Source organism: Chiloscyllium punctatum, chromosome 49 (assembly GCF_047496795.1).
Source record: "Chiloscyllium punctatum isolate Juve2018m chromosome 49, sChiPun1.3, whole genome shotgun sequence".
Lineage (NCBI taxonomy): Eukaryota > Metazoa > Chordata > Chondrichthyes > Orectolobiformes > Hemiscylliidae > Chiloscyllium > Chiloscyllium punctatum.
The window spans coordinates 25,551,561-25,577,005 of record NC_092787.1 but is presented as its reverse complement, the minus strand read 5'-3'; the positions used below and the strand labels follow the sequence as shown (position 1 = coordinate 25,577,005).

The 25,445-nt window shown below is 41.9% G+C and overlaps 1 protein-coding gene across 9 annotated transcripts in view; it reads left to right on the top strand.

Moving 5' to 3' along the window:
- Positions 1-13,961, top strand: part of prrc2b (proline-rich coiled-coil 2B) — an 80,160-nt gene extending 66,199 nt beyond the window's left edge. For 8 of the 9 annotated variants that reach the window (XM_072565941.1, XM_072565938.1, XM_072565940.1 and 5 more), the window contains 4 exons: positions 3,103-3,194; positions 3,774-3,879; positions 5,807-6,028; positions 8,675-13,961. In XM_072565941.1, the coding sequence (XP_072422042.1) occupies positions 3,103-3,194; positions 3,774-3,879; positions 5,807-6,028; positions 8,675-8,872 (618 nt within the window). In that variant the 3' untranslated portion in view covers positions 8,873-13,961. Of the gene's footprint in view, positions 1-3,102; positions 3,195-3,773; positions 3,880-5,806; positions 6,039-8,674 lie in introns of all 9 variants that reach the window. The other variant, XM_072565945.1, reaches the window with a different exon arrangement.
- The last annotated feature ends 11,484 nt before the right edge of the window (positions 13,962-25,445 follow it).

Sequence of the window (25,445 nt, the reverse complement as noted above, 5' to 3'; positions counted from 1 at the left end):
ATAAGTCCCTGGGGCCTGATGGTCTACATCTCAGGGTACTGAAGGACGTGGATGCGTTGGTGATTATTTTCCAGAGTTCAATAGATTTGGGATCAGTTCCTGCGGATTGGAGGGTGGCTAATGTTGTACCACTTTTTAAGAAAGGTGGGAGAGAGAAAACAGGAAATTATAGACCAGTTAGTCTGACCTCAGTGGTGGGAAAGATGCTGGAGTCTATTATAAAGGATGAAATTATGATGCATCTGGATAGTAGTAACAGGATAGGTCAGAGTCAGCATGGATTTATGAAGGGGAAATCATGCTTGACTAATCTTCTGGAATTTTTTGAGGATGTAACTCTGAAGATGGACGAGGGAGATCCAGTAGATGTAGTGTACCTGGACTTTCAGAAAGCTTTTGATAAAGTCCCACATAGGAGGTTAGTGAGCAAAATTAGGGCGCATGGTATTGGGGACAAAGTATTAACTTGGATTGAAAATTGGTTGGCTGACAGGAAACAAAGAGTAGTGATAAACAGCTCCATTTCGGAATGGCAGACAGTGACCAGTGGGGTACCGCAGGGATCAGTGCTGGGACCGCAGCTTTTTACAATATATATTAATGATATAGAAGATGGTATTAGTAATAACATTAGCAAATTTGCTGATGATACTAAGCTGGGTGGCAGGGTGAAATGTGATGAGGATGTTAGGAGATTACAGGGTGACCTGGATAGGTTAGGTGAGTGGGCAGAGGCATGGCAGATGCAGTTTAATGTGGATAAATGTATGGTTATCCACTTTGGTGGCAGGAACAGGAAGGCAGATAACTACCTAAATTGAATCAATTTAAGTAAAGGGGCAGTGCAGAGAGATCTGGGTGTTCTTGTACACCAGTCAATGAAGGCAAGCATGCAGGTTCAGCAGGTGGTGAAGAAGGCTAATATCATGCTGGCTTTCATAACAAGAGGGATTGAGTTTAGAAGCAAAAAGGTTCTTCTGCAGCTGTACAGGGCCCTGGTGAGACCATACCTGGAGTACTGTGTGCAATTCTGGTCTCCAAATTTGAGGAAAGACATTCTGGCTATTGAGGGAGTGCAGCGTAGGTTCACTAGGTCAATTCCTGGAATGGCGGGATTACCTTACACTGAAAGACTGGAGCAACAGGGCTTGTATCCCCTTGATTTTAGAAGATTGAGAGGGGATCTGATTGAGACATATAAGATTATTAAAGGATTGGACGCTTTGGAGGCAGGAAACATGTTTCTGCTGATGGGTGAGTACCAAACCAGAGGACACAGCTTAAAAATACGGGTAGACCATTTAGGTCAGAGATGAGGAGAAACTTCTTCACCCAGAGAGTGGTAGCTGTGTGGAACGCTCTGCCCCAGAGGGCAGTGGAGGTCCAGTCTCTGGATTCGTTTAAGAAAGAGTTGGATAGAGCTCTCAAGGATTGTGGAATCAAGGGTTATGGAGATAAGGCAGGAACAGGATACTGATTAAGGATGATCAGCCATGATCATATTGAATGGTGGTGCAGGCTCGAAGGGCAGAATGGCCTACTCCTGCACCTATTGTCTATTATCATTGACTGAGCATGCATATAACTCTCTGGGATAGAGAAGTTCAAAGGTTCGTAACTTCTGAATGAAGAAATTATTGCTTGCCTCTGTTGAAAATGGTAATTTCTGTCCTGGGACTTTGCGTCTCCTAAATTCTCAGCATCTCCCCTGCCAAGCTTGATCAAAGTTTTATTGTTTCAGTGGATAACCTCTCATGCTTCTGAACATCAGTGTGAAGACCCATTTCTGCTTAATTTCTCCTCATAGGTCAGTTTTCTCATCCCACTAGTTAAAATTCTGAAACTTGTTGCATCCTTTCTAAAGCAGGTATATCCTTCCTTAGGTACATAGAGACCAAATTTGTACATAACCAGTCCAGGTCCCGTAGAATTGCAGCAAAGTTTCCTTGTCTGCAATGTACTGCATTGATTGTATGTTAATGATTTGACTTGAACCCTGGAAGAAGCTTGCAAATGATACCAAAATAGAAATATTTGTTAATTCTATAAAAGACCAAATGAAGTGGGCTGGGAAGTGACAGTGAATGTGAGCTGATGCATTTCAGTTTTTAAGAAATAACAATAGTTATGCTCAGAATGGAAATGGTCTTGGTGCTTATTTGAGAGCAGAGGGACTTTGAGGTATAGGCTCACAGGACACTAAGAGCAACATTTCCAGTTGACCAAATAAGAAAAGCTAAGGTTTTATGACAAAAGCTGCAGGATGCTATATAAAACAGATGTTATGAAACTCTAAACATGTCAGTCATGTTTTGTAATGCTTTTATGAAGAACCTTGGAACTTGGTATTATGTTGAAGGCACTGTAGAATAGTGCAGATTAAGATAGGCTGACGCTTAAGTCTTCAGAAACAAGCTAACCGGATTCAATGAAGTGCTGCCTGCTATTAGGAAGTACAAACTGGAACAAAAACAGAATAGTTGTGGCTTCTATCATTAGAGCAGTGCAGATTGAAAGCATGGTGATGCAAAACATTTAAAAATAGTGTCAACAGCAAGTCTCCCCCCTTCAGTGGATGGAGGGGATCCAAAGCAGAGTTGTCATAAGTGCAAAATTCAATGCAAGAGATTTAAAACCAGGGTGTGGTAAACTCCATTACATTGAGGGTTGTGAGACAGTGCAATTCACTTTCAGGGTTAAACATGGAGGCAAAAAACTAGGTTTGTATTGAATAGAATGGACAGGTGCCAGAGAAAAACAGAATGGAGAAATAAAAGAGCAGTGTTAATCAAAGTGATTGGGTCTGCTTACTGGTCTGGTATGTAAATACCAACACTGATTAATTGAGCTGAATAGCCTGTTGTAGCATTTTCTTGCTTTGTTAATTGGCTGTTGAAATCAAGTTTGCCATTATGATTGAGGAAATGAAAACTAATTCTTAAAAAATTTTAAAGGTTAGAAGTAAACAGCAAAACTAAATGGTGACTTTTTTATGATTTTGAATGACCAAAATTACAGAACAGTGCATTAAATATGAGTGTGTAGGCATGAATAAAAGTTAGTGCCATTTTAAAGTGTCATGAATTTATTTCTTTTTTTTAGATTCCCCAAATGGATCTTAAAGCATTTCAATTTGCAGACAACAAACAAGTTTCCTCTGGGATGTCTGGAGGTCCTGTCCCAAATCTCTTCAGGTACAAATCTTCCTAATGATATCAAGAAGGGGACGTTTTAAATGTAATGCAGATTTCTTTTTAAAACAGAATTGTGATTTTAATAGATTTTGTCAGGATCTATTACTGAAACCCAGTGCCAAATTATGGTTCCCTATGGAATTCCAGTAAACTTAAGATCTATGAGATAAAAAAGAAAAATGCACTGGACCCTTGCTAAAGATAGTCAGAGTGATGAATCATCTTTACATGAAGAATAATATTACAACATGATAATATTTATTTGTTCAAACTCTTGGTCTGGCAAATATTCATAGGGTGGTTATTTCAAATGCTGGCATCCATAGGTAGAAAAGCTAGGCTGTCTCTATGAGCTTAGCATTATTAAGGGAAAAGAACATTTGGCCAATTGACAAAACCAAAGGTAGTGAAACCTGACCAAGTGAAGAGCAAATGCCATCATTAAAAGGTTGGCAAACTTGAGATTCATTAAACAATGCTTGAGTTTAACACCAGTGACGAAAGCTCAGAACTGTCGTCCACATGTGAAATGAGGTCTATTTTGTTACAATTCCCTGTTCACATTGTGTCTTGCTTTAGACCCAGTTGCACAAGTCCAAATGGGAAACCATCTGGAGCTGGACCAGCTGCTAACTCAATGGGCTTGAATATACCAGGAGCCATCCAGGGGCACTATCCCCAACAGGTTGGTAATTGCACCCCCCCCGATAGCTAGTTTCAATTGAATGTGAAAATACAAGATTTGAGCATCACACTTAGAGGATTCTGAATAAAATTGTTGAGCTGGAACACAGGACTTGGCCATTTAGCTCCTAGATACTAGTCCACCATTCAACTGATCTTCTGCCTTTATTTTACCATATTCTCCCATTTCCCATAATGTGTTTAATATTAGAAATCAATTGACCTCTCACTTTGAACATACTCAATAACCAAACTTCTACAGCCCATCTGAGATTAAAATGAATGGTGGAGCATGTTCGGTGGGCTAAATGGCCAGCTACTGCTCCTATTTTTATTACCCTATGTGACAAAGTGGGTAGTTTCAGTTATACAAAACTAAACTGCAGTAAAAGTAAAGCTTCTAGTGCAGGAAGAGCTGATTGCTCGATTTTAAGTTCTATCACTGCTGAATGTCATTCTGGGAAGTGAACCTAATGAATAAGGATAGGAAGGCAACTTTGAAGAATTAGTTTAAGTGTAAGAGTTGAAAGGGGAGTGACGTTTGGCACAGTAGTAAGGTCCCTACCTCTGAGTCAAAGGATTTGGGTTCAAGTCCCACCTGCCTTGAAGGTAATCATAACATGTCAAAAAAGGTTGATTAAATTAACAAGAATTGAAAAGGATGGGGGATAGTAAGTGGTTAAGATATCTATGCACTAACAATTAGGCTCTGGCAATATCTGTAGAGAGAAAGCAGAATTAATATTTCTGGTCTAGTGACTTCTATCCACAGGTGCTACTAGACTTGAGTTTATCCAGCAATTTCTGTTTTTGTTTCTGATTTTCAGCATCCACAGTTCAGTGTTTTTTTTTTTGGTTAGAAATTAGACTCTGATTGATGGTCTACCATAATTTAACACCCTCATCATCAGTCTGCCTGATTGGTCTGGATTTGATCAGCTAACATTGTCAGTTAGCAGCTCTTGCCACCCTTCCATGCCCACCATGGTCCAGTCCATCAGCACTGTCTTTCATCATATAAATTAGTTTTCCTCTTCTAAGTTTCGGTTCTTCATACATCCCAATCCTGATGAGGGCAAGACAAAACAAAACTAATGACGATGTTCTGTGTTACCAAGCAATTATTTATTAGCAAGTTCAAAAATGAATCTGATCCAGAAAGTTGGGATGGGTGGGGTTTGGGAATAGTTTCATATGGGAAAACATCAAAGGGTTCCACAAAAAGATTGAGTTCTTTGAATGGAGGTAGTTTGACCTGTCGCAAGTCAGCACACACTGGGAAAAACATCAGAACCTTGGTTAGCGTGCAGATTAAATTTAGTATAGAGTATTGTCAGGGACGTTGGATTTACATAGAGAGATTATGGAAACTGGGAATGTTCTCTTGAGAGCATAGAAGATTTATGGAAGTTTTAATAAGGTGTTCAGAATAATACAGGGTTTGGAAAGAGTGTATCAGAAGAAAGACTGGTAACAAGAGGGCATGAATTGAAGGTGATTGACAAAAGAACCAAGTGACAGGATTTTATTTTACAATTTTCATGACCAAGCATGTACTTTTTTTTAGAAGGACATTGAAAGCAGATCCAATAATAACACTTCTCAATGGAAAATGCATAAATGTTTTGGGGTGGGAGGAATGTGGGAAATGGGAAATAATAGGCACTTGGACTAAGTGGATAGCATTTCTTTCTGAGTTCTCGCATGAGTAAAAGTGGGCCACATGGTATCCTTGATTGAAGTTGACAGGCCATCTGGACAGATACAATCAGTCAAATTTATATCAGCAATACAATTGACATAATTTGTTTGTGAACAGCAGGCACAATTTAATTTCTAGAAATATAAAACCGAGTCTTATGATCTTTCCACTCTTGAAAAGCCTGTAAATTTCTTTTCCCTACTATCACCCCCTTCATGTTTCTCAGATGCCACCCCCACCGCAGGGCAACATGATCATGCACATGAGGCCGCCCAATGTTGGAACCTACCCTACTCCCATTCAGCGCCCCGTGATACAGATGAACAAGGGCCCCATTGCACCTCCCATTGCAGTACGACCACCTCGAATGCACAGCTCCAGTCGAGAGAATCCAGCAGCCGCAATTCGAACTTGCAACTCTGAAAGGGGAGGAGAAGAGGATCTCAAGGTGAGCAAATGTAAATATTGCAGAGATGCCAACACCCTTTTTTCTCCCCGTCCCACCTTAAATTTCTCAGTGGACGTATGTCTGCATGCCACAGCTGCTGCAGCAAAGTGTGTGACCTGAATACTGCTGTATGTAGAACATATGGATGTGATTAATGACAGCTCTGAAGTTAGATTCTTCGTAATGCACGGATGTTTAGCTTAAACCTCAATTTACAAAGTGACCTGAGTTGAAATTGGAACGAGGTGTACAATGCATTGAGCGCTAGGGAGGGGAAAAAAGTAATATATTCTTTATTAAGTTAAAAATCACACAACGCCAGGTTATAGTCCAACAGGTTTATTTGGAAGCACTACATTTCGGAGCGCTGTTCCTTCATCGGGTGTTGCGGAGTATAAGATTATAAAACACAGAATTTATAGCAAAAGTTTACAGTGTGATGTAATTGAAGTTATATGTTGAAAAAGACCTGGATTGTTTGTTAAGTCTCTCATCTTTTAGAATGAACATGTTGGTTTCAGTTCTTTCATATGTAAATCGCAGAACGTTTTAGAGTTACATTCTCAAGTGAACTTTAACAATTGGTGTCATTTAGGCCCAAATAATGCATTGAAGGTGTGAGGTGCCCTGTGTGAGGCTGACTGTGCCCCAATGTTCAGACTGATTCTAATCTAAAAAAAGGAATTTACAGAATCTTACATGGATTCATGCAGTTCTTGAGCAAAATAAAAATAAAATGTAATTCTGCAAGTACAAATTCAACCCACAAACCTGTATTTGTGTGTGTGTCTGTCTGTCTGTCTGTCTGTTGGGGATCAGTTGCTGTGCGTGTGTATGTGTGTGAGACTGTAAAGGGGTATAAGTCTGTGAGAGGGTGCTTGTGTAAAGTGAGTGTGGGAATGTATGTGTGCCCCTATGAAAGAGAGCTTGTGTATGAGAGAGAGTCTGTATGAGTATATGGGTCTGTAGGAGTGTCTGTATGTGTGTCTGTCTGTCTGTGAGTGCACATGTGAGTGTGTAGTGTAGTGGGGTCACCTGTAGTGTGACATGAACCCAAGGTCCTGGTTGGGGCCATCCCCATGGGTACTGAACTTGGCTATCAGTCTCTGCTCAGCCACTTTTCATTGTTGCCTGTCCTAAAGCCCACCTTGGAGGAAGGTCACCCGAAGGACTGAGGCCAAATGTCCCAGACCGCTGAAGAGTTCTCCGACTGGGAGGGAACACTCCTGTCTGGTGATTGTTCTGTGGTTCCCATTCATCTGTTGCTGTAGCCTCTGCTTGGTCTCACCAATGTCCCATGCCTCAGGCCCCCCCCCCAAGTGCGCACACACACACCCCACCCACGTGTACACACACATATATACAGGTTTGTGGGGTGAATTTGTACTTACAGAACTACATTTTATTTTGCTCAAAAAGCTACATGAATCCATGTAAAGTTTTGTAAATTCCTTTTTTAGGTTAGAGTCAGTCTGAACATTGTGGCACAGACAGCCTCACACCTTCAATGCATTATTTGGGCCTACATGACACCAATTGTTAAAGTTCACTTGAGAATGTAACTTTAAAAACATTCTGCGATTTACTTATGAAAGAACTGAAACCAACATGTTCATTCTAAAAGATGAGAGATTTAACAAACAATCCAGATCTTTTTCAACATATAATTTCAATTAACATCACATTTGCTATAAATTCTGTGTTTTATAATCTTATACTCCGCAACCACCTGATGAAGGAGCAGCGCTCTGAAAGCTATGCTTCCAAATAAACCTGTTGCACTATAACCTGGTGGTGGTGTGATTTTTAACTTTGTATACCCCATTCCAAGAGCGGCATCTCTAAATCATATTCCTTTATGTTGTAGATAGTCGTATACGTGGAAACAGACCCTTCAGTCCAAGTTTCCCAAACTAAACTAGTCCCATTTGCCTGAACTTGGCCCATATCCCTCTAAACCTCTCCTACTCATGTACCTGTCCAAATGTCTTAAATTTTGCAACTGCACCTGCATCTACCACTTCCTTTGGCAGTTCATTCCACGCACAAGCCACCTGTGTGAAAAAACTGCCCCTCAGGACCTTTTAAATGTTTCTCCTCTCACCTTAAAATTATACCTTCTAGTTTTCAACTCCCCTACCCTAGGGCACAGGCCTTTGCTATTCACCTTATTTATGCCTTTATGATTTAATAGACCTCTGTAAGGTCACCTCTTATGCTCCAGTGAAAACAGTTCCAGCTTATCCAATCTATTTTTATAACTCCATTCCCAGCAACATCCTTGTAAATGTTTTTCTGCACCCTCTGCAGTTTAAAAATATCCTTCCTGTTGCAGGGCAACCAGAACTAGGGAGTACTCCAAAAGTGGTCTCATCAATGTCCTGTACAACCAAACTAAAACAAAATAGTGTTCCCCCCCACAGGATTGTTCTCACTTGCAGGCAGAAATCTGAAATCTCATATGTTCAACTTTTGCCTTTTAAATGACTGTAAATTTGACAAATATCATCTGACGTTGTATAAAATGGTCAAATTGAAGAGGGCATGATTCCAAAAAAGAACAATTCAAATCCGCATCTTTTGTCATTTGTGAGCTGTACATGTTTATAGTAGTATTCTAAAAGCCTCCTAAATTTATTTTTGAAGGCTAAACAGAGGGCTGAAGTGCTGCAGTTAACCCAGAAGTTCTTTGAGCAGCATCAGCAGGGAAAGCTCGCTAACCTTGGCCAGAAAATAGAACCAGGCACCGCTATTGCTGATCATGGAGAAGAGAGCCCAAGCTTAAATGTGCCGAATATTCAGGACCCAGCCAGCGAGGCTGTGACACAGGAGAGAGCTGTTTGAACTGGACCAGTCAAGTACCATGACATTAAAGTGGAAGATGGGGGAAGCATAATGATCCCCTGCAGTTTAAAAAAAAATGATATATATCTATATATAAAAATCAGAATGGACTTGGGATTTCTGGAATGCTAAGACTTCATTTTTTTTAAAAAAAGGTTTGATGTTTCATTTGCTGCTCAGTCTTGACAAAGCAGAGAGTTAAACGGATACCAGTGCAAGGTAATGTGAACTCTTGGAGGTTTTTGTACTACTCATTGGAGAATAACTCTTACACAGTTGAATTCAGGATTTCCACCCCACTAAGGCAAGAGAGCATCCTTTTGAAGTGGTGTAGTCTGGCTATACAGAGCAATGTATTTGAGTTCTGACTGTTGGCATGTTGCCATGTTTTCCTTTCCTATACAGTGTGGTGTGCCTGATGTCACTGCATCAAAACCTGATGCATTACCTAACTTTAAGTGACCAGTTACTTTATGAATGGGGGACAAAAATCAGAAATATGGTGGCATATGTAATATATTTCTATGACATTCATGCAGGTGAACACAGCTGTAGGTTGTCACTCTATAATCCACTTATATTTGTTTTGGGCACACTGTATGAGAAGTAAGGCTGTTCAGGATAAGTTGTTTCAGCTTGTTCGTTACTGACAAGTTCAACTTCTACAGTAGCAGGTTTTGAAAGCATCACATTTTGGACATGTTCAACAGTACAGCACAATATTAAACAGTATTAAATTACAATCACAGCAGAAGTTTTACACTTGACAGAATGGTGGCTGTGAGATTACTTCATTGCGTAGTCTTTTGCTATTCATTTGCACATGTGTGCACCATTGAGATGCTGCAGCAACAAAAATATCAATAATAATAATTCACATTTTTATTTTGAAATTGATTCCCAAATTCACTAGCCTGCAATTTTGATAAACGGATTCATTCTATCCTGAGAGTTTGTTGACTGTGTAAACCACTTCATGCTATACACTTTGCCCTAAAACAATTAAGAATGGGTTATGGAGTCGTTGACTGTATATCCAAAATAGACAGTTGAACCATTTTAAGTTGGCCGTTAACACGTATTTTCTTAAAGTGTAAAATACAAATGGTTCTAATCCAGCACAGAGGTTCATGTGACTACTTTGAGAAGAGAGACTTTGCAAATCAAGAATCCTTTCCTGGAGAAGCATGACACCAAATAAGGAATAGATACTCATTTACTAAAGGTAGTACCATGCTTTCAGTCATGACCTATATAATGCATGTGGATAAATACAGTAAATAAATGTGCATATGTAGTTCTGGGCTCCTGCAATAACTTGGCAACTTTAACATCAGTATTAATGGACTACTGCAGATAGTCCTGTTAAGGGTAAACTTTCCTTATCTTTGGTATTTAGATTTTTACACTCCACTGTACATTGTTCTCTAGCACACATCCAACATGAATTTTGTCCTCCATTTGTCTGCAAGCGACTGAATCCCATGTCATGAAATTTAGAATCCAAGGATTGAAGTTCCACAGTGGTATTCTGCTAAGTGACCTGTGTTGACATTTGCCCTCTATTGTAAAAATCAAACTTAGTGGGAGGAATTAATTCAGCTTATTTGCCACCACCAACTCTGTTGGTACAAACTGGTCTAATTGACACTGTTGCTGGGTTGGGGTTAGCACTACATTGTACTATTGAATGTGATTTGTGCGCTATGTTTCACCTGGGCTCCTGCCTCTGGTCGGGGCTGTTCCAGTAACTTGCTGCCACCAAACAATTCAGAGTACTGCTGTAAGTTCATGTTTGTGTCTCAGCTGAACTTCTAACTGTTAGGGATAGGCCATCCCAAGATTTTCTGATGCATATAACTAAATATAGTGCCACGCTGAACTCTGCAACAACAGTTCAAAACTGCAGACATTCTCTAGACTGAATTGCGTCCTTTGTTTTCAAGTGTGACACAGGCTATGTCCAAGTTGTCAAAGCAGATGGAATGTGTGACAGAGGTTGGCAGAACAGTTAACATTTTAACTGAAATGGAAGCTACCAATTCACTTTTTCTTTGGTGTTGTATCGAATTATAATTTTTAGATATTTGATTATAGTTATTAAATTTGGAAAGTAAAATTGCAGGACTTAATCAGGACTGTCACTAAAGTCATTCCTTTAACATGATTAGTCCTCAAGCACTAATGAGGAAAGTCCAATTTAACATTTTAATGATTGTGTAACCTTAATGTCTTCTAATGCTGGCTGCATCGGATTCCATATAGTGTCAATCAACATTGTACAAAGCTGTGTCGCTGAAGGTCATTTAAGAACCTGCGACAGATGATGGGTAATTAGAGAATAGGGAAGATGGTCAGATAGGCGACAGTGAATCATGTGGTTGGTAAGAGCCCAAACAAAAGGATGAATAACTTTGTAAATCTTTCTGTTCGTGAGCCCAATTGACAAGACTTCCTTTAAGACGATTAGAATTTTCACATTGAGCTTGTTTTTCTCAGGTGGGAGAGGAGAAATGGAGTTGCTTGTGTCTTCCCCTATTTTTGCAGAACCCCCATTCAGTGCCATTCTAACTTTAAGCTGTTCTTGTGGATTTTTTTTGTGACTCTAAAATTTAATATCTTTTCCCACCATGTTTGTTGACCCTGATATTTACATGCTGAAGTTAATTGTGGCAAAATTAACCAGTACTTGGGTAACTAGAAGGACCAGGATTTTACAATAGATTATAAATTTGGTAAGTTCGCCAGCTTCTTAAGAATATTGACTTTAGTATTTGCTTTGAAATCGACTTTGCAAGAACATCAAAGAAAAAAGTCATTTTCAGTTGGGTTGAGGAGTCAGGCAGGGCCTGAGCTGGTCACCTGGGCTCCTCTTGTCGAAAGCTAGCCTATTGATCACTCATCTGCAGGTCATTGTTCATCAACCTGTTGATTCTCCCTAAAGGTCCTGGTGTTTTAGTTGAGAGAGACAGCCACCGCCTGTGAAATGAGGTTGTCTTCACCATGATTTTTATTGTAGCTCCAGAAAGTAGCAATGGTGCTCTTTCCCTGTGCAGCTTAACCGAGAGCTCGTAGACATCGTGTCATCTGTGTTCTGGCAAAATGGTTTGTTTGAATTGCAGGTTTTAAATGGGGAAAGCAAACTTGCTAATGGGTCATAGAGTGAGCTGAAATTGTAAAGCCCTCCATGACAATTCTGGTAAAGCTTTTTGCTCAGTTGGCACAAGAAGCACTTGTAACCTGAGTGCAGACATTTGTGTTATATTTGATTTCTTTTGCTCCCTTCCTCCTAAGAGAGAGAGTGATGTGTCGACTGAGGTGCATTCCCAAGGAGTGAAGGGGCAAGCAGCTCTGGAACTTGGATCCTTGGCCATCCAGTTGGTCGTCTGTTTTCTTTTAGTTGTGTGCTGTTGGCATTGTAACCCATTTTAATTGGGCTTTTTCCACAAGTTTAAGGATTTCGCACGGACTTATTTTCTTTTCCAGTACTAATGAACAGACCTGTGATGCTCTGCTTGAGACTCTGTCTCTGAGCTTCTGCCACTGAAACCCTAAGCACCACTGTGTGCGTGTGTGTGTGTGTGTGTGTTGTGTCGCAACCTAGCCAACAAGTGGGTGATGTTCATCTCCCATAGCCCACGATACAGCTGCCAGTCCCCAACTGTTTTGTGCTTCTGTCTGACATTATTGTAGATAGGGAACCTGTGGCTTGCTCCTCGCTTTTTGTTTAAGCAGGAATAATTCACCTCAGATTCAACATGGCGGGCAGATTAAATAAAAGAAAACAGATTCCTTTCACATTTAAAAAAAACTTTCCCTATAAAGGGCAATGGTTTTACTACAAATAGATATCCCCTAATGCATTGCTCGGAGTGCTCGTGTAATCAGTGAAACTGTCCCACTGAAGAGTTCTTCCTCTGAATCAATGGTCTCTTCTGAACACTACATTATTTAATATGTACTGATGTGCAGAAATATGCCAGCAAAAAGGGTATGTTTCACAGTGATCAATTATTTATATATTGTCTGACAACTCTGTGTAATGGTGGGGCCAAAAGACATGTGCACGTTTTCAGAAATCTGTTGGCTTGTACCTTCCTAAACTAACCCCTTGCAAAGTGTCTGATTTAGTTCTTTGCTGTCAAGTGAATGACTTAAATATTGTACAGCATTATGTAGTTAAAGTTTTTAATTGTTTTGATTTTATAATGTACAGTGGCTCAATTAACAAGAGTTATTTCCAGGCAGTGACAGTGCGGTAATTATACTGCTGTGAAACAAAACAATCCATGGATGTTTTCAGAGGAGGGTTTCCGCAATGGAAGGAAAAGATCTCCCTCAATTACCTTGTGTGTTACTGTTGCATCCTGTGCAGTGCAGATATTCAGCATGATTTTAATTGATGCAGGTTCACTTTCAACATTGTCATAATGTGTATGCCCCTGTTGTGGTGCTGAACATATTACCTTTGTCAGTTCAATGATTTTTTTAATTTTGTTTTCAGAGAAGCTTGTTCAGCCAGAAAGGGAGAAGTGTATTATAGTTGATTTTTTTTATGTTTATAACTAGATTAATCAAATTCATATCAAAACCTGCTATAGGATGGGAAGCAGAGACATTTTTACATTTTCTACACTTCCCTGATGTGTTATATATCTTACGAATGTTCTGGTCCCCAGCTCTATATCCTTTTATATTTTTTTTATAAAGTTCGACTTCTATTCCAATAAGAGTTAGAAGCTCTGCAAAGATTGCTTGATAGACATTTACATGGAACATTTTGTTTGTTTATAACCAGAAACGTGCATCTTAGTCTTTTGGCCTTATCTATTCTTGTTTTTTTCGTGTAGATTTGATATTTGAAAGGACAGACAGTGGATATGTTGTGTACACTGAGGAGTTATTTATTAATGAGGCTTGAACTGTTTGAGTGTGTGCTGGCCTCTGGTTTACAGTTCAGTACCTATTGTTTATCCTTTCAAATATGTGATTTGTAATAGCTCTTTCCATATGAAAGGATCTGGTTTATTTAAATAAAGCAGCTGATGCTTTTTTCACATGACCAAATAAAGTGTTATCTTTTTTCCTTCCAGTGTGTTTGATTAAAATGGCAGTGGACATCATTACTATTAGGTGTAGTATTTTTAACATAGGTAAAGTTGCTATAGTCCTACTGGACCATCGGGCTGCTCTCTCATTAAAGAAAGACAACTGATGGTGGTTTGACCTGAGGATCACCACAGCTCAGGTAAGAGGAAGGAGAGCCCTGCATGGTGTTACAACACAGAAGCAGACAGCTGAACCAAATCAGAATTTCAACCTTTGTATTTGCAGCAAAGTGAAATTAAACCTTCAAGACTCTCAAAATTGACCCCAGTGGTTTCTAAACAGATTTTTAAATAACCAATCCCAGATTCTGCAAATAATTAATTCCATTCACCAGTTTGTCTTAATTAAAACATTTAGCAATTTATTAACAATAGTAACTTTAGTAGAGCAAAATTAAACAAAATAATTAATTTGTCTATGCGAGAAATGCAAAACCCTTTGTTTTCTGCCTCATTTACACAAAAGACAGGCAAACACAGTTAAGAGTTGAAAAGTGTGGTGCTGAACAAACACAGCAAGTCAAGCAGCATCCGAGGAACAGGGGACTCAAAGTTTCGGGCCCTTCCTGATGAAGGCCTTATGCTCAGAATGTCGACTCTCCTGCTCCTCGGTTGCTGCCTGACCTGCTGTGCTTTTCCAGTTCCACACTTTTTGACTCTGATCTCCAGCATTTGCACTCCTCACTGTCTCCTAAATATGGCTAACAGATAAATAGAAGAAAATAACAAAACTGGCCGGATTATGTAAGTGGTTTTCTTGATGCGCAATTTCACAGCGTTAAATGATGGTTTCTTAGTTGATTTTTCTGAAGTTGTCCAACAGTTTACTCAGAAAAGGGCAGTAATGCTTATAACTTGAATTTCTGTTCCCTGAACTTCCAGGAGCTGAGAAGCGAGGTTAGGTGAAGAGCTTTCAAGTTTTAACCCTGTAGCATCAACAGACAGATCCCTTTATCATAGAAGACACCAGTTCAAAACCCGATTCGAACTCTGACCACTTCCTGACAACTGATCATCTCCTCCACAAGGTCTCTGTTACCATTCAACATCTGCCATCTGCTTGAATATAAGGTTTTCTCCAGACTTGCTGGAACCCATTCCCAGGTACTGACCTCATTAATAGCCCACTTCTGCGCTCTGTTTAAATGTAATGCTCTTCCCCAGTGACAAAGTGTCTCCAGAACCTTTTGATCAGGAACCAACCTGCAATTAACTTCCTAACCGGGTCTCTCAAACAAACAAAAGCTTGTTTGGTCTGTTTTCCTTTGAACACAAGCTGTTACAACAGTCCCAAAGCCAACTTTAGCTCACAATTCTCAGTTCGCAGCTCAAAACTAAAATTGATAGAAGAATAAAACAAATACGCTGAAAAATCAGCGACGGTTCTACCAACATTATACTCAACTGGTGTATGAATTAAACTCATGCTGTTGGCATCACACTGCATTGCAAACTGGCTGTTCAGCCAACTAAGCAAGCAGACCCCCCAATCCATTTTTGACATTGAATAGATGCATTAAGCATGGTCAAATGTCCCATGGCACTTCATATAGGCTGGTTTGGGAAAGTGATCAACAGTGACCTCTGTTTTTGGAAAGTTTTTGAAGTTGAAGAAGGATTTGAACTGAGGAACGTAGAGACAGAATTTCTGAGAACAGGGCTTTGGTAGCAATGCTGCATCTTTTCGGGTAAGGGAGGAGGCTTGGACAATTTCTGAAGCAGAGCTTTGAATGTGAGAGGTATGGCCTTTGGTATTTCATGGAATGGCTACAGTGCAACAAGAGGACATTCAGACTGTCATGTCCACCCCAGCTTTCTGCAGAGAGCCACTGAATTCTACTCCCCCATCCTTTCCCTGTAGCACTGCAAATTTTCTTTTTTCAGATGCTTTTTCAGTTCAGTTTTGAGATTCACAATTGAATCTCAGTGTCACACTGCACCACAGTGTCAAGACAGTGCATTCAAGATCTTCACCACTTGATGCATTAACACATCTTTCCTAATGTCACAGTTAAGTTTTGCCAGTCAGTTGACACCAGTCTCCTCTGATTCTTGATGATCGAACTAGTTTTTCTGTCTCTGTCTGGACCTCTCGTAATTTTGAACGCCTATCAAACCACTCTTTTTGTTTTATAAAAGTAGGGGGACACCAGCATCTCCAATCTATCTGCATGGCTGAAGTCCATCGTTTCTTGAACCATATTCTAATGTGTCTTTTCTGTACTCTCTCTCTCACATCTCCACATCAAGTATACAATGTGTGCCAAACTTTGTTTTGTTCAGTGGTGAATCTTTATTTAAACTCTTAATATTGAACTGAGTTCCAAGTTTCTTTTGGAGAAGATTGCCAGCACTTTGGCTGTAAAGCACTTTGGAATGACCTGTGCAGCTTCTCTCTCTCTCCCTCAAATAGCTAAACCAGACTCCCTTTTTGTTTTATTTATGTATATCTGTGAATTTTAAGGACCACTGAGGAAAGTTGAACATTGAGCCATAGGACAAAGGTTTTCCTTGAGCTTATTTTCAAGATTACTAAGTGAGTAATTTATTTGGAAGCTGGATTATTGTTCTGCCAGTTCTGGCTGTCGAGCATTTTGGAATGTAACTGTCTCGAAGTTAAGTTAATTTAGTTGTTTGTTAGGCTAAAAAGGATTTGTCTTTTTGTATTGTTGGCTTCATTCCTTGAACAATGTAACATTTCTGCAGATACAATTTCCCCCAATCTTGTGTTTCTTGGCGTCTCAGATTTAGGTAGTGTTAGGTAAGGGGTAAATGTAGGGGTCTGGGTGGGTTGCGCTTCGGCGGGTCGGTGTGGACTTGTTGGGCCGAAGGGCCTGTTTCCACACTCTAATGTAATCTAATCTAATTTCTGTGTGGTCTATTCCTGCTCCTTATTGTGTTCCTATTGTTTTATTTGCCTACTTGGATAACTTGGTATTTTCTCATCCCTACAACAGAACTAAAGAGTGATATTAACACTGACCAAGTAACCAAGATCACCTTTGGGATTACGTTTTGCCTACTATATCCTCCTCTGCAGGAGAGATGTTACAGCACTACAGTTTATGGCTTGTAATTTTGAGTCTTAGATTGATCTGGAGGATAATCTATCCTGAAGCATGGCCATATTGAAGACTAGTGAGCATGTTATGGTAGTTGCATCTCACTATGGTTTCTTCTGTGCCACGGCTCATCCTTTCTGTAATGAAGGCAGAATTAATTTTGATACAATGGCCTGAGCATTTGTCGGAGTTTAAATATACAGAGTAAATGCTTTCATAACATTGATTTAATCAATTCTAAATTTATATCAGTTTTCAGAGGCTTCAATTGCCTTTCACTGCAAAGCTCATCTTTTTTATTTTCTTGTGTCGATGAAGTGCAGGCTGTTTGGACAGCAGATCCATGACTGTCCAGTCACATGTCCTCCAGAAACTCTTCCACTTTGATAACAGTGCTGTGTTCGGTCCAATTCTCGTGGTCCTTATCAAGTCACCTACATGTTGACAGTAAATACAACCTATGATGGTTGGTCTACTGGCCCCAACACATTTTTCTGTTATTTCACTGTGATATGAATTGATAAGGAGGTCAATATCTGGAGCACTGTGCAAGTTCATACCTGTTCACTCAATCTCCAACTCTGCAACAAGTACTTGCTGTAGGTGGGGGCAAATAGGCCACAAATTGTCATTTTACAGTAAGAATCTATTTGCTACTGTAAACTCCAATCATGAAGCACATTTGGAGTTGCACCCTGATTAAATTCTTATTTAAAAGCTAACAAATACTGCAAACTGAATCAAGGATTAAGATAAGAGGCTTGCAGTCTAAAACTATTATCAAATCATTCAGAAATCGAAATGAAGCTAAGTTACTGAAAAGACTGGACTATGAATTGGGAACAGAAGTTGGCCTGTCAGCCTCTCAAACTTGCTCTATTCAATAAGATCATGGCTGATTGATCTGTGTTCCAAGTTCCACATTCCTGTCTACCTTTGATTACCTTATATTCTCATTAGTCAAAGGAATCCACATTAACAATATGCAATGATCCTCATTTCCACCGTCCTCTAATGCAGTGTTCCAAGTCTCAATCCTCTGAGAAAAGATTCCTCATCTCTGTCCTAAAAGGGTGACACCAATTTTTTTTTAAAAACTACTTCTTAATTAACTCACAAAAGCAAACACTATTTCTAAGTCTAGATTGTCAGGCCCATTCAGGATTTTGTTTATATCCCTCGAACCAACACTCAAATTCCAGTGAAAACAAGCCCAGACTGTCCAACCTTCCCTCATATGTCATTGCAGGTATCAATCAAGTAAACTTCCTCTGAACACCTCCTCCAACACATTTACGTTCTTCCCTAAATGAGGAGAAACTGAGGATGGTAGATGCTGGAGATCAGAGTCGAGAGTGTGGTGCTAGAAAAACACAGCAGGTCAGGCAGCGTCTGAGGAGCAAGAGAATCGATGTTGGTTTATGCTCAAAAGATCGATTTTCCTGCTCCTCAGATACTGCCTGACCTGCTTTTCCAGCACCACACTCTCGACCCTAAGTGAGGAGACCAAAGCTGAACACATTATTCAAGATATGGTCTCACCAGTGCCCTGTTGCCTTTTTGTTCAATTCCTCTCATAATGATTAGCATTCTATTGGATGACTTGATCATTAGCTGTACCTGCGTATTAACTTTTTGTGACTCAAGCCCTACATCTTGGAGTACCACAGTCATTTTCTGTTAAGGTAATACCCTGCTTTTTTTTAAAAAAACATTTCCTGCCAAAGTGAATTACTTCAAATTCTCCTACATTACACTCCGACTACCAGACACGTGGTGGCTGTATTGCTTGGAGCCTTAAATGGAGTCTTGCAGACACCACTTTCTCAGGAAATACAATTTTGCTTTGTACCTCCAGTCACTCAGAAGGGGAAGAGGAAGATTTCACTCCAAACTCAATAAGAGGGTATTCTTTATGAAAGGTAGGAGAGATCAGCTGAGTAGTCCTTCCTCACAGACTTCTTGTCTTCCAAATATACCAACTCATCCTCCATCCAGTCACCCTTCAGGTAGCTCCAGCAGTACCAACAGGGCAAGCAGTTATCACAGTGATGTGATTTCTTGGGACCCTTGCTAAAACAAAATGCCCACAGTTAACTTTCAGTGATTTATTTTAAATAAACCACTCGAGATATTTTAAAACCTAAGCACTCCAAGAAATGTTAAACATGAAACAGTGTGTTAGCACTGATCAAGGATTTGATAGGTAATAGATGACAGAGGGATAAAAGGGGACATTTGCAGGATGGCAGCCTGTAACTAGTGGAGTCCCACAGGGATCAGTGATGGGGTCATAGTTATGTAAAATATAGAAGTGTCACCAAGTTTACAAGTGAAACAAAAATAGGTAGAGAAATGAAAATGGAATGGTGCAGATATGATCGGCCAAACTGCTTTCTTTCCATGACTGGGTGAGGATGATGTGAGGCGCGATACATTGACATAGACAGGTTAAGGTGAGTGGGCAAATATTTGGCAGGTGGCATATAATGTGGGAAAATTTGAAGTTCTGCACTGGTAGAAAGAAATGAGGAGCTGAAAGTTATTTTAGTGAAAGGCTGCAGCACAGGGATTCAGGGGTGCTCCTGCATGAATCACAAAACACTAACATACAAGTTCGGCAGGCAAACTAAACGGTTAGCCTTTATTTCAAAGGGAATTGATTTATAAGGGTTGGGATGTCCAGCTAAAATTATACAAGGCACTAGTTAGCCCATACCTATTAATATGGTGAACAGTGTTGATCTTCTTCTCTCAGGGTAGATAAACTGCTTTAGAGGCAGTCCAGAGAAGATTCACGAGGTTAATTAATGTTTTACATTAATGGTCTGGACAAAGGAGTTGAGGGTGTTGTTGCTAAGTTTGTAGATGACACAATGATAGGTGGAGGGGCAGTTAGTGTTGACAGTGGGGAGGCTGCAAAAGGAATTGGACAGGCCAGGGGAGTGGGCAAAGAAGTGACAAATGGAATACAACGTGAGAAAGTGAGAGGTTATGCAGTTTGGTAAAAAGAATAGAGGTATAAGCTATTTTCTGAACAGGGAAAGGCTTCAGAACTCTGAAGCAAAAAGCAGGCCCTAGTTCAGGATTCTGTAGGGGTTAACGTGCAAGTTCAGTTCGCAGTTGGGAAGGCAATTACAATGGTAGCATTCTTTTGGAGAGGACAAGAATGTAAGAGCAGGAATGTACTGCTGAAGCTGCATAAGGCTCTGATCAGGCTATATTTGGAATATTGTGAGACATTTTGGGCCCCGTACCTAAGGAAAGATGTGCTGCTATTGGAGGCGGTCTACAAGAATGATCCCAGGCTTGACATGTAAGGAATATGAGGAATGGTGGTTGAGAGCTCTGGTTAGTACTTGATGGAATTTAGAAGGCCAAGGAGGATCTCATTGAAACATACAGAATCCCCTAGAGGCCTGGATACATACCAAACAGGATTGAATGGCAGAGCAGACTTAATGGGCTGAAGCATCTCATTCTGCTCCTAAATCTTATGGTCTTGATCCCAGTATCGGAGGAATTTTCTTATGAGAGGTTGTGAAGGTTAGGTATGTTACTTATTGGAGTTTAGAAAAATGAGGTGACTTCATTGGACCATACAGGATTCTTAGGGGACTTGATTGGGTAGATGTAGAGAGGTTCTTTACTCTTATGGGTGAATCTAGGACCAAGGGGCACAACCCCAGAGGAAGGGGTCAACTTTTTAACACACAGATGAGGAGGAATTTCTTCTCAGGGGGCAGAGAGCTATCAAGGCTGGCCAATAAGAATATAGCTGAAAATGTGTTGCTGGAAAAGCGCAGCAGGTCAGGCAGCATCCAAGGAACAGGAGAATCGACGTTTCGGGCATGGGCTGATGCCCGAAATGTCGATTCTCCTGTTCCTTGGATGCTGCCTGACCTGCTGCGCTTTTCCAGCAACACATTTTCAGCTCTGATCTCCAGCATCTGCAGTCCTCACTTTCTCCAATAAGAATATAGGCGTATTTTTAATCAGTAAGGGAATCAAAGGTTATGGGGACCAGGCAGGGACGTGCATTTGAGGGTTATCAGATCAGCATGATCTCATTAAAATGACAAAACAAATTCAATGGGCCGAATGGCCTACTTCAGTTCCTTCCTTGTACAATCTCCTAATATTATACAGCATGTTCCACTCAATGTAATTATAATTTTAATGTGTAAACAATCTGAGGGCTACATATTTCAAATTTGAAATTATGGAAAATGCAATCGATTTAACATTTTTCTCAGTCTGTGTACATTTTCAAAACTCTTGATGTTCACAACAGTTTTTTTGAGCAAGACAAGCTGCTCAAGAATTTCTGCAGTTTTCAGCCTTTCAGGCTGTGACTGAATTGCTGTCGATAGTAACCTTTTCCCACCGCACTTCTGCCCATCTGCCCCAAACTTTGGTGCATCCCTCAGTATGCAGTCGTGGTCCTTGGTATATCCAGTCTGCAACACTTGGACAACACCTTGCACCTACAAGGTTCGGGCAAACCAAAGAGCGTCTCCCTGAGTTGATGGCCGTCCAGGTACAGCTGATGTTTGTCTCAGTACGTGTACCTGAAAACAGCCTGTGAAGCACAAGTCCTGTGTCATGGGGTACGCTGCATTCCTGCCCAGACCTCCTTTCCAAAGGCACATTCCAGACCAGTTCTCTTCCCCCATCTCAGCCATGTCAAAGGTAATGTGCAGAAGGGTGAGACTCCAGATATGTTTAGATTAGATTACATTACAGTGTGGAAACAGGCCCTTCGGCCCACCAAGTCCACACCGACCCGCCGAAGCGCAACCCACCCATACCCCTAACCTAACACTACGGGCAATTTAGCATGGCCAATTCACCCTAACCTGCACATCTTTGGATTGTGGGAGGAAACCGGAGCACCCGGAGGAAACCCACGCAGACACAGGGAGAATGTGCAAACTCCACACACAGTCGCCTGAGGCGGGAATTGAACCCAGGTCTCTGGCGCTGTGAGGCAGCAGTGCTAACCACTGTACCACCGTGCCGTTGCAAGGGTCTACGGTAGGGCTTTCTTCCAACAAGCCAAGCTAAGTCTTACTGATGCAATATCTACATCAGATCTTTCAACCAAGTTACTTTGATGATCTGGGAACAATTCACAGGATCTACCACCTCCTTTTCCCTCAGGGTCTTGAGGACACACTGACCACTGTATACTGGACTTCTGATTAGTGGTGCTTTTCTGCATCAACTTCTCCACGAAGAACAGCTGACAAGGTACAGTCCAATTACTCTGACTAGTTCTCAGGCAACATGGCCAAAACCATCCTTCACTGGAGACTGGGGTTCCTTAGCACGTAGTGACAGTGGGTGCCTGGGTATTGAGTGTGAGGACGGTAATGTTTCCTTGGAATATTTCCCCTGTTTTCGAGAGGTTTCTATGCTGTGTCCTTGCAGATGTGGCCAATTCGGACACAGGCTTCCAGATAAAGTGGAAAACGGCTTGGGTGATGAGCATGGAGCCGGAGTGGGAAATGGGCCAGAACTCCACCACGTACAGCAAACACTGAGAGCACCTTGTACTTGATGACAAGGTTCTCAGCTGCAATGGAGTGGGAGCATTGTTCCCACATAGTCAGAAACTACTATATATACCAGCCATTCCAAGTGATCACTCCATCACTTCTTTCTTGTGAAATTCTACACTTTATAATAAAATGTGCAAATAACAACAGGAATATGCACACCCCCAGTATCTCTGCAGCAAGCTTAAATGCATTTTATCCACAAATCACAATTAACATTCTCCCTTTAAAATAGCTGCATAGTTTGCTTGAATTGGGGTTACCATGGGTGACTGATGCCATAGGTTGTGTTTACCATTGTCACATGGTTGCTATGGTGTAGGGTTGCCATGGGGACACCGTTGCCATGGGGTGGGTTACTATGGAGATTTTGTTACCAAGGTATAGGGGTTACAATGGAGACACTTGCCATTGGGAAGGGGTTACAATGAGGACAATGTTGCCAAGGGGCAAGCGGTTACCTTGGAGACATGATTGCCATGGGATGGGGGTTACTATGGGAACCAGGTTACCATGGGGACCAGGTTGGTAAAAACAATGACTGCAGATACTGGAAACCAGATTCTGGGTTAGTGGTGCTGGAAGAGCACAGCAGTTCAGGCAGCATCCGAGTAGCTTTGAAATCGACGTTTCGGGCAAAAGCCCTTCATCAGGAATAAAGGCAGTGAGCCTGAAGTGTGGAGAGATAAGCTAGAGGAGGGTGGGGGTGGGGAGAGAGTAGCATAGAGTACAATGGGGGAGGGGATGAAGGTGATAGGTCAGGGAAGAGAGGGTGGAGTGGATAGGTGGAAAAGGAGATAGGCAGGTAGGACAAGTCATGGGGACAGTGCTGAGCTGGAAGTTTGGAACTAGGGTGAGGTGGGGGAAGGGGAAATGAGGAAACTGTAGAAGTCCACATTGATGCCCTGGGGTTGAAGTGTTCCGAGGCGGAAGATGAGGCGTTCTTCCTCCAGGCGTCTGGTGTTGAGGGAGCGGCGGTGAAGGAGGCCCAGGACCTCCATGTCCTCGGCAGAGTGGGAGAGGGAGTTGAAATGTTGGGCCACGGGGCGGTTTGGTTGATTGGTGCGGGTGTCTTGGAGATGTTCCCTAAAGCACTCTCTAGGAGGTGCCCAGTCTCCCCAATGTAGAGGAGACCGCATTGGGAGCAACACATACAATAAATGATATTAGTGGATGTGCAAGTAAAACTTTGATGGATGTGGAAGGCTCCTTTAGGGCCTTGGATAGAGGTGAGGGAGGAGGTGTGGGCGCAGGTTTTACAGTTCCTGTGGTGGCAGGGGAAGATGCCAGGATTGGAGCGTGAGTTGTTTGGGGGCGTGGACCTGACCAGGTAGTTGCGGAGGGAACGGTCTTTGCAGAAGGCGGAAAGGGGTGGGGAGGGAAATATATCCCTGGTGGTGGGGACTGTTTGGAGGTGGCAGAAATGTCGGTGGATGATTTGGTTTATGCAAACGTTGGTAGGGTGGAAGGTGAGAACCAGGGGCGTTCTGTCCTTGTTACGGTTGGAGGGGTGGGGTCTGACGGCGGAGGTGGGGAATGTGGACGAGATGCATTGGAGGGCATCTTTAACCATGTGGGAAGGGAAATTGCGGTCTCGAAAGAAGGAGGCCATCTGGTGTGTTCTGTGGTTGAACTGGTCCTCCTGGGAGCAGATACGGGGGAGTCGGAGGAATTGGGAATACGGGATGGCATTTTTGCAAGAGGTAGGGTGGGAAGAGGTGTAATCCAGGTAGATGTGGGAGTCAGTGAGTTTGTAAAAAATGTCAGTGTCAAGTCGGTAATCATTAATGGAGATGGAGATTTTGGCTTCAGCGGTGTAGAGGTCAGTGCGTCAGACTACCACTGCGCCCCCTTTATCCGCTGGCTTGATGGTGAGGTTTCCAACTGCCGCCGGGACATTAACCACCTCAACCTGTCTACCTCCCTCCCCCACTCCAACCTTTCACCCTCACAACGCGCAGCCCTCCAATCCCTCTGCTCTAATCCCAACCTCACCATCAAGCCAGCGGATAAAGGGGGTGCAGTGGTAGTCTGGCGCACTGACCTCTACACCGCTGAAGCCAAATGCCAACTCGAGGACACCTCTTCCTACTGCCCCCTCGACCATGACCCCACCCCCCATCACCAAACCATCATCTCCCAGATATACAGAACCTCATCACCTCAGGAGATCTCCCACCCACAGCTTCCAACCTTATAGTCCAGGAACCCCGCACTGCCCGGTTCTACCTCCTTCCCAAGATCCACTAGCCTGACCATCCTGACTGACCCATTGTCTCAGCATGCTCCTGCCCCACTGAACTCATCTCTACCTACCTCGACACTGTCCTATCCCCCTTAGTCCAGGAACTCCCCACATACGTTCAAAACACCACCCACGCCCTCCACCTCCTCCAAGACTTGCATTTCCCTGGCCCCCAACGCCTCATCTTCACCATGGATATCCAATCCCTCTACACCTCCATCCGCCATGACCAGGGCCTCCAAGCCCTCCGTTATTTTCCCCTCCAGACGTCCCCAACATTCCACCGACACTCATTCATTTGGCCGAACTGGTACTCACCCTTAACAATTTCTCCTTTGAATCCTCCCACTTCCTCCAGACCAAAGGGGTAGCCATGGGCACACGTATGGGCCCCAGCTATGCCTGTCTCTTTGTTGGCTACATAGAGCAGTTGATCTTCTATAATTACACTGGCACCACTCCCCACCTCTTCCTCTGCTACAATCTTGACTGCATTGGTGCCACCTCGTGCTCCCGCGAGGAGGTTGAGCAATTCATCAACTTCACCAACACATTCCAGCCTGACCTTAAATTTACCTGGACCATCTCTGACACCTC